Source organism: Gavialis gangeticus, unplaced genomic scaffold, assembly GCF_001723915.1.
Source record: "Gavialis gangeticus isolate Ggan-Ray unplaced genomic scaffold, GavGan_comp1, whole genome shotgun sequence".
Taxonomy (NCBI): Eukaryota; Metazoa; Chordata; order Crocodylia; family Gavialidae; genus Gavialis; species Gavialis gangeticus.
In genome coordinates this window covers 35,895,334-35,905,186 of record NW_017728998.1, presented here as the reverse complement: position 1 = coordinate 35,905,186, position 9,853 = coordinate 35,895,334, and the positions used below count along the sequence as shown (strand labels likewise).

Sequence of the window (9,853 nt, the reverse complement as noted above, 5' to 3'; positions counted from 1 at the left end):
CCCACTCCCATCCCATCTACCCAGATGAGCACGGCCTGCCTACGGCAGTCCAGGGCTGGTCTCCATGAAGACCCTGCTGCCCCGCTCCCAACGGTGGGTGTGGAGCAGATGGGTTGGGGTGACACCGAGAGCAGCACTGGAAGGAGCTGCAAACAGGACTGCCAGAAAGTAGAGTCTGACTGCTGTGCCACTCCAGCCTTGCATTTACTGTACAAGAAAGAAACATTAGGAAGCTGAAATTAAGTTGCACAAGAAACCTAAGCCAGGTGGGGTCAGGCACCCACTGTGTTGGATAAAATCCTTGACTGGTTGGATTTGGCTCGCAGGCTGTATTTTGCCCACCACTGCTCTACACTATTTCTAAAGCAGGATATAGGCCTTAGCATGACCTAACCAAAAGGAATCTAGATACCAAAATTAGGGTCAGGCCTGAAGTTTATTTTATTTTACCTCCATCTGCTATCACAAGATCCCCTGGTGATGAAACATCATCCTAAAAAAGAATTGAAATAAATCAGAAAAGTAAATCTTTCAAGTAAGTCAAAGTCAAGTAGTCAAAACATCTTGGTGTTACAAATTATAATTTACAACACTAAGAGGAATAGTAATAGCTGTCATATTTGAATAATTGGATAGTAAGGCCTGTGAAAGGATTTAATAAAAGTTCTTTCCATAGATTCCTAGGGGGAAAAAAAGCTGTTGTGTGTTTAGAAAATGCTAAAATAAATAGCTCTACAAAGCTAGAAATAAAGCTCTCTCATTGTAATAGAAGAAATAAGAAGCAGATGTACACAGTACCTCCATATCATCTTTAAACATTGCTGGGGCTGGTTTATATTCTGGATCTTCTACATCCCTGTTGCAAGTTCAATACAATAAAGTAATCCATTTTAATTATGCAATAATAATGTACATATAGCAATAATATCCCTACCTAAATATTATACTATAAATCATATCATATTAGCAAATAGGGCCCAACCCGAGGTGCTGATTTAGAGGGGTCAGAATAAAAGTCCATAAGGAGTTTGCGTTATAAGAGGAGGGCTCTCTGGTGATTGCTGCCACCACCACATCCCACCCCTGTCCCCCCGCTGCCCCAAGCCCTGACCCCAGCTTTCTGGCATCTCTTCCCAGGCTGAAAAAAAAAAAAAAAAATCACTAGTTATGCCCCTGCTATCACATAGATTAGAAAAAACAGAAGTAATGCCATTTACATAAATCACAGTAATGTAAAAAGAACTGAGAAAAGAATGTTCAGTATGCAAGTCCAGTTTACTTTAAATAGTTCATGCACTCATGACTAATTTGAAATATTCTTACCCATCAATGTAATCATTTGCTCGCTGTTCAGCAGCAACTGCTTTTTCATCTGGTTTGCCCACTCTTTCCAAGAAGCACAGGGCTGGGTCTGCTCTGATAGTGTTGTATTTCTCATAACCTGAAAGGGACGAAACACAGTATAAACATTTTTTTCAGACCCACCCCCTAGCACAACCCCCATCCTTGTTGCTTACCATGCTTAAAAACTCCAATTAAGAGGGATTTATCTGCATCTGCATCCCACCATTCTGCTGGGACTTCAGAGTGGTCTGGTTCAGGGACCCAAACATCAATTTCACTGAAAAGTGCAAGAAAACAAAGGTCAATTGTCTACACAGGGAAAGAAGAAATTTAATTTGTCTGCATCGTGCCATTTTTATACCTCATTTTTTTAAAAGCGAGCATGAATTTTTCTACATATCCAAACACATATGTACAGAACTCCACGTCCAAAAACAAGATAAATCAAGATTTGTCAAGAGCCTGCAGATTTTTAAAAAGATATTTAGAATGTAGTTATGATATTTCATAAATCTGCATTACGTGTGTATACACACACACACACGGAGAAAAGGTTAGATACCAAAGACAGTTGTACGTACCACATACAAATGAACATAAAGGACAAGTATAATTTTTCACTAGGGGTTCACAAGTTTTGGAATCTGAGGCTAAATTAAAGCATAGAAATCCTTTAAATGTCACTGAAATCAGTGAAAATGTTGCTGTTGACTTCAATAAGATAAAATGAGACTCAACTAAACCTGCACACTTACTAGCAGAGGAAATCTATCTGACAGAGTAAAAAATGTTATAAGTATATTTACATCCAATTTATTACATTTATTTTGTACAGTGATCTTACAAATAGTCTAAAGCAACAACAACTGATAATTATTAATGATAAATAAAAGACAGGAAGTTTTTTGTGACTGTCGAACACCACACGTTATTTGTCATATGACCCTATTAAATATCTTGAAATGCTACTGAAAAGTTTACATTTAAAAAAACAAACAAAAAAACTCTCAGTATCATTCACCTGGCATCAGCTCCATCAAAAACTTTTTGGAAATCATTTCCAATGACTTCTTGTTTTAAATAATACAGCATCCTTACTCGTAGCAAGACTCTAAATACAAACACACAAAAAAGACCCAAATATTAGAACTCGCTTGAGGTCTTCTATTTGACAAGATACTTTTGTATGTAATTGGCTTGATTCAGGGATTGGAGCTTCATTGTTTATTTTCTGTGTTCACACTCTTTCCTTAATTCCCATGATTCATGGAAGAAGACTAACACTTTTCGTTATAAGATGCTTGCAACCAGACTTCTACCCATTCCATTCTTTGATACACTTTGAAATACAGGGAGGTACCAAGATCTGCCATTAAAGACATGCTTTTTTCTTCCTTGCTGCCTAAAAATAATGTTCAGGCTTGGCTGAATTATAAAAGATTAAAATTGGCCATTTTCCTCTCTTGTACTCTTCAAGAAAATTTTGGCCCATAATGTTACAATATTCTAAAGTCAGGACAATAATCGAGACAGAAGCACCACTATTAGCACCACTTTATATTAGGAACTGTAAGAAAAGAAGGAGACGTCTCCCAAACACTGAGAAGCCAGGGAAACCTGAAAAGTCCTTGCTCTGTGCCAACCTGCTAAGGCAAGTTGCCAAAAATTGGGTCAGTTTATAAATTAGGACTCTCAGGGCTTCCGGGTTCCCAGCTAAATTGTGGCAAGACTTGTAATTCCAGCTCCTACAATCCCAAGCTCTTCAGCAGCTTGACTACAGAATGGAAGCAAAGCTATATTTGCAAAGCCTTCCAGGCTCCCAAGGAGAATATTTTGACTTGGGAAATACTGGATTTTTATTATGACTTTGAATGAAATTTCCCCAAACCCCTTTGATTTTCTTTTTTTTAAACAGAAGTGGAATTAATTTTCTTGGCCAAATGTAATTATTAGTTCTGTAACTCAGCTGGTATCTCTGTTATGGTGTTGAAAGTTTTGCAAACCATGCTGATGGTGCTGTACTACTAGGGCACATAATAGAACTTATATTTACTGTCTTCCTTTTCAAAATAGCCTCAGAAACTGCTTACAAAATCACCATAGTAGAAGAATACTTAAATCACCAAGTCAAGTACTCTGACCTGCAAGTCAGATTAATAGATGCTCACACACCCCTAATTCAGCCCTTTTGTACATTTATTACATTAAATGTGCATATTTCATATGCATTATTAAGTCATTAATTACATAACCACTATTTTTATACAGAAACACTTGTTCATTTACTGTACAAGAAAGAAATATTAGGAAGCTGAAATTAAGGTGCACAGGAAACTTCAAATTTGGTATTTCATAAGTTACAACTTAGATTGTTTCCCCTTTAACAAAATATTTGTTTAACATACTTTTAATTTTATATACTATTTATACATACAATAGTGGTAATTTAAATATTTTCTGTAATGTTAGTGGCTTTTCAAAATTTTTTTTTATTACAATTTGCCTTCCAAGATGGCTTTTAGACCCCAAAAGTTGAAATTTCCTAAAACAATTTAAAGGAGCAATAAAATCTATGATTATTTGGCAATTCATTGCATCTCTACTACAGAAAAAATATACTCACTTATATCCATATTTAAAACACAACTCTGTCATGTAAACCTACGAAGTAATCTATCTTCAGGTTAAAATCCCAATTCCATTGAAGTTGATTAATTTTTTTTCCTTTTGAAATTAATGGGTGAGGACTTCAACCCTACAACACAGATTTTCCCATACCATGCACCCTCATGCAACTCTGAATATCAAGACATTTCCCCACCCTCTGATCCCTACAGCCCATTTACTCATACCAGACAAATGCCACGAAAGACCCATACCTACATACCAGTAGGAAAAGTCTTATAAATAAGTGTATAAGAATGAAGAGTTAGAAGAAAATTTTAGATAAACTAAAAAATTGTGCTTGCATTTCAAGAGATATTTACTTGTTGCAGTGGTGCTTTATGTGCTTTTTATATCCTTCATCTTGAAGTAGATGCTCTGGATTATATTTTCGAAGCCATTCTGCTTTATGTATATCAAAGGTGCTGGCCTGAGTCTTTACTTTCTTTCCTTTTCGACCTCTGGGTACAGGGGCTGACAAACCTACATAAAATGAAAATACAACACAGTAGCATTAATGTACAATTGACAAATCATCTGTAGTTTTTCTAAAATGTATTATGTGCTTAAAAAAAAAAAGGGACATCCTGGCCATGGTAATCTGCATTGCTACAAAGAATATCGGGTTCACTGTATTTGGACATTGGATATTGGCTCCTGGTCTGTGGGGGAAAGAATACTTGGAGGTTTATTTCACTAGTTAAGGACAGAAGGAAAAAAAAATTGGTCCAGCTGTCACTTAGCAAGTAGGGTACTATGTTTCAAAGAACAGGAAGCAGGGGAAACACTGATGCTGATAAAGCACATCAATCCATTTTAGCAAGTTGCCTCATAGTCGAATATGAAGAATAGGCACATAATTTTTTTTTAATTCCTTTCCCTAAAATCCTTAATACATAACTTGAGCAACATTACAGAAATGTGTAGTTCTTTACCTAAGTGATTCTGTAGCTCACGTGTTTGCCCATCCTCTGTTGGAGTGATGAGATCCCATATAAAACTTTTTATTTTTTCATCTCCTCTGTAGTGAACAAGGCAATATGCTAAGAGGGCTCGACAAATTATTTCCACATCTTGTTCATTTAGCTGTCTCTTGAAGCGACCATGTGACAAAATCTCTCTCCATCGACCCCACCTGGCCCAAAGTGACACGTATATCAGCATTTTTTAAATGTAATACTCAATCTGTATTCTTGCAATAGGGAACATTCACTAAGATTCTGTAGGGGTTTTGTTTTGGGGTTTTTTTGCTTTTTTCATTTCTTGTTTAAATTACTCTGGTAAAAAAAAAAAATGTTAACCACCTCAAGCTTCACACAGTATTTTGTAAAGTTAAAAGCAACAATTTCAAACTAAAGCTGGCAGACTGTCTAAAAGATATCAACTATTGTCTAAGGTTTTAAATACGGTTGCTACAATACTTCTAAGTATATATATTACTCTCCACACACAGTACATACTCTATAGCCAAGAAGAAAAGTTCCTACAGTTAAAATCATAAGTCACAGATGTCTATATTGCTGGCCTGATTTTCAAAACGCTGAGGACCTGTTAGTTCCTATTCAAGTCATCTGGAATTGCAGACTATAGAGGGGGTCCAACACTTTCCAAAACAAGTTCAGTTATTTAGGCACTAATAACTAACTCATGAATCTAAACTTTAGCAGCCTCTTATTGAAAAAGAGTCCTACTTTTTCTTACAGGTTTGTAGTAAACACAAATTGTAAATTTCACACACCAATTGTAATTTATATCAATCCATGGAGTTTGTAACCATCTAACACTAAGAGACAGCACCCCCGCTTTTAACTGTGTTAAAGTTTCTCAGAGAATAAAAGATTTATAGAAAGTATATAAATTCCTAATTTCAAACAGATGCCCAAAACACTGCATGCCATACACCTTAAAACTGCTGGTTGATTTAAGTGCTCTATAATTGACCTATTTGGAAGCTGCAGTTTGAGTTCCCTAAAGCACCTCCTTCTCAATATGCTTAAGGGCTGAGAATTAAAAAATATGAAAGAGGGAAAGAGTTTTGCTTTTAGTGGTTATCTATTTTTACTTAGTGAAATATATAACAATACAAAAATTATCACACGTATAAATCTATGATACAATACAACCCCAGAATGACTAGTGGAGGCTTCTTACTACAAAAAAGGAAATTTGTAATCTTGTGAACCTATTATAACTAGCATGTGAAGATGTGGTTTATTATGCTTTTATGCACTTGGTAGCAATTAAAATGTATCCAGTATAAGGGCAAATCCAAAAAAAATGTCTACACTATGATCTACAATTCATTCCTGCCTGCCAAACAAAAAGTATGTTTCTACAGAAAAACTCTGTATATGCAAAAATGTATAGTTTTGTGAGAGAAAGTAGACTGTACCCATAGACCAGTAAGTTCTTTTCCACTCGAAAGCACTCTGTTCTTCCATATCCACTGGAACGATCACAAGGTCTGCGGAGTTTTGGTTTTTCATCTCCTTCACTCTCTGGTTCTGATAATTCAGCCAGCTCATCTTTTGTAGCGCTAAATGGCCTTGTTTGCTTCCTAATTCTTGGAGTATCAATGACCAGACTGTTCTGAAAAAAATTAACAAACTTCATTTAAGACAGTTGGTAAAACTTTCTAAAAAAGGTTAAGAAAAAACAACTTTTTATCCAAGTTCCATTAGCTCAGACTGCACAAACATCACAGAAACACTAGCTGTAATACAAGTACTGTATTTGATGGTATCTTATGCAATAAAGACAGGTATGTCCTATGTCCTTACTCTCACAGAAAGTCCAGTATATTAGTTACAAATGATATACAATCCTTCATTTAATTTGCACTGCATACATACACAGAAATTACAGGCCAGATTCTCCTTTATGTTCTGGCAGTAAGAAGGAGTCATAATGCCACACTGAAATAGACCACCTGGGCATTTCTCCAACAGAAAGTGAGTCTTTCAGTAGGACAGAGCTGACATTATTAATCTGTGGGCACATCTACATGTCCATATTAATGCAAAGCAATGAACTCTGGCGCAGATTATGCTGGAGTTTATTGCTCCTAGGCACCATGTTTACACATATGCGTAGGGTCAGAGCATGTTGAAACAGGTCTGGCAGGGTGCCCAGGAATCAGCCTGCCAGCCTGGGGCTGCTGACTCAGCTCAATGTGCTGCAGAAGGGCCAGCTGGGGCACGTAGGTGGCTTCAGTGCGGGGCTGGTCAGCAGACAGCCTCTGCATTGAAGTACCCCTGTGCCCCAGCCAGCCCCACCAGCATCTACAAGTACACTGCTGCACCCAAAAAACTTCCACAGCAAGGTAGTATTTGTATTTATAAATATTAACCTGCTGCGGAGTTTATTAGCTGCCTGCAGCTACATAGGGCTGCAGGTATAGATGCCAAAACATTAACTGCGGAGCTAATTAGGCAACTCCGTATTAACTGTTCTGTAATAACAGCTTTGCCCTGTATTAACTGCTTTGCAGCGCCCATGGTAGGTTGTGGTTAAGGGAAACAAAGCAGAGTTCTTCTGTACTCCATCTACTTTTAGGCACTAAAATGGTCTTGAGACAACTGGGCACTCAGACTATATCTATATGGCACAAGACAACAGAAAGTAGAGTCACTGTGCTAGCTCTGCAATGTAGCCACATTCCCATGGCAATGTGCATTCACCAACAGAGGTTATTGCTTCTAGTTCAGGAGCCAGAATGACACTTTCTTATATCATGTAGACATTCCCTAAGGGAATACTGAGCAGTCCTGAAGGTGCTGACCCACGCACCAAGTATAACAAAAACCAATTTAAAACAAATATAATAATTAGTTTAAGCATTAACTGATAAAGCTCCATAAATCTAATACTGCTATACTTGAAGACTTAAGATTTTAACATCAATTCACCACATGTGGTAACCTGATAGCCCAGTTTGCTACATACACAGTCCTCATGGACAATATTGGTGTGAGGAAGACTTAAAAAGAACTCTTAGAAATCACATACACACACCTGAAAATATCTGCATGCATTATAAAAACTATATACTTACTCTACCACTGATGGCTTCTATATCTATTTCTGCTTTTTTGGCCCATTTCTGCCAGAAGTTGGGATCATCTAAGGATATATCAGTCCTGTTTCCAGATGCAACAAAACTAGCCTGCAAAAAACAATATAATGTTCCGCTAACAGCATAAAAATATAGTATGTACACTACATATATATACAGTGGAGTCGCATCTTAATCGCATTTAACTTACGTGAATTCAGCTATACACACTCGGCTGCTGGGGCTGGCTGCCAGGTGCCAGCCAGGGCACAGCGTGGTACTGCCTGCACGCACCGGCATGGCTGGGGGGTGGCAGCTTGCTTATGCTCAGCTGGCTGCCCTGGTGGGACGAGGCGGCGGAGGACGAGAGAGGTGAGGAGTGCGTGCGGAAGGCGCAGCTGTTGCACTGCACGTACAGGCTGTGCGGTGCCATGCCCACCTTGTCCGGGTTCTGCGGCAGCTGCTCAGTGCCAAGCTCAGTGGGAAAGGCGATTTAAAGGATTTTCAACTATACACAATTTTCGCCTTACACGCTGACTTCAGAACGCAACCCCCGCGTAAGATACGACTCTGCTGTACATACTTTGCACACACATAAAATTGGACCACACTTTAAGTACAAAGCACCTCCCATTAAATATGTACATGACAGCACTTCAAAGTTCCATAAATTTGTAGAAATACAGGTGACAGCTAACAGAGAAGAGATGTTAAAGTAAAGCTGCACTGTACATTCCATCTGTCAGTTGATTCTTGGCTACAAATCCTAACAGATTATGTCCTGACTCCCATATAGCTAAGATCTAAACTACCGAGAGGAAACATTTTTTAGATACATCATTTATTTCTGCTGTGAAAAACAGCATATGTTCACTCTGAGATTGAAGTGTTACTGGATTAAGAAAATAAGAAATAATCCTTCATCTTTTGAATTAATGACATAATTGTAGAACAGCAAAAGAAAAAAAATTCCTATACATAGAAAAGTGATGGATGACATCTTAAAAACAAACAAACAATCCTGGAACTTGTATCTGGGAAAGATCAGAGAAAAGAAAATGAAGAACAGAATTTTCATTCTGAAAAGATCTCACAAAGATAATTTGATTTGCACAATAAAATGTATCTAATTACTGTTTGGTAAATATATATATTGAGCTCTGTGCAACTACAGCATAAAGCTATCTTGAGGCTACTCTAATTGGTTGAGACAATCTAAGGCTGCCAGCAGACTTCTGTGATCTTGAGCCTGAGCTCTAAGGAATGTTATTCACAATCCCAAAAGCTGCACCCCTTGCCATGCATGCAGGACCTCGAATTTTTGAGACTGGGGGTAAAATTCTATGTAGCATATAACCCAGAAGATGCATGTAGCACAGGAAAAAATTACAGGAAAGCATCTTACAACAAGGAAACAGTACAGAATAAATCATTACTCAAGTGAAATCTTTAAGGCCAACTAAGGCCCTGATACTGCAGTTGGTTCTATTTGGACAAAAGGGGCGTTTGTACACATCACATTTTTTGCCCTTTCTTGTGCTGCACCGGCATGACTGTTTGCACAAGCGGGTTTTTCGGATACTTTAAAAGCCCTTCTTTTAAAGACTTAAACTAAAAGCTCCTTGGACATAGTTTAGTTTCGCTCACTGAAAATTATAACATTGCATCCATGGATTTGGTGCGTGCAAACAGAAAGGCACTCAAAAACGTGTACTGAGAGCCTTTGTTCACCAGATAGCACTGGGATGACTTTGTAGTTCACCCCTTTGAATTGCTGAGGCTTTTTTTTTT

The 9,853-nt window shown here is 37.8% G+C and overlaps 1 protein-coding gene across 6 annotated transcripts in view; it reads right to left on the bottom strand.

Annotated features, from left to right (window-relative positions):
• The window catches only part of CHD9 (chromodomain helicase DNA binding protein 9), a 214,656-nt gene that overhangs the window by 39,357 nt on the left and 165,446 nt on the right, over nt 1-9,853 (bottom strand). For all 6 annotated transcript variants that reach the window (XM_019505708.1, XM_019505710.1, XM_019505711.1 and 3 more), the window contains 9 exons: nt 8,063-8,173; nt 6,401-6,597; nt 4,944-5,143; nt 4,332-4,491; nt 2,366-2,455; nt 1,518-1,621; nt 1,324-1,441; nt 799-856; nt 451-493 (listed from right to left, as the gene is read on the bottom strand). In XM_019505708.1, coding sequence (XP_019361253.1) covers nt 451-493; nt 799-856; nt 1,324-1,441; nt 1,518-1,621; nt 2,366-2,455; nt 4,332-4,491; nt 4,944-5,143; nt 6,401-6,597; nt 8,063-8,173 — 1,081 coding nt within the window. The remainder of the gene's footprint in view (nt 1-450; nt 494-798; nt 857-1,323; nt 1,442-1,517; nt 1,622-2,365; nt 2,456-4,331; nt 4,492-4,943; nt 5,144-6,400; nt 6,598-8,062; nt 8,174-9,853) is intronic.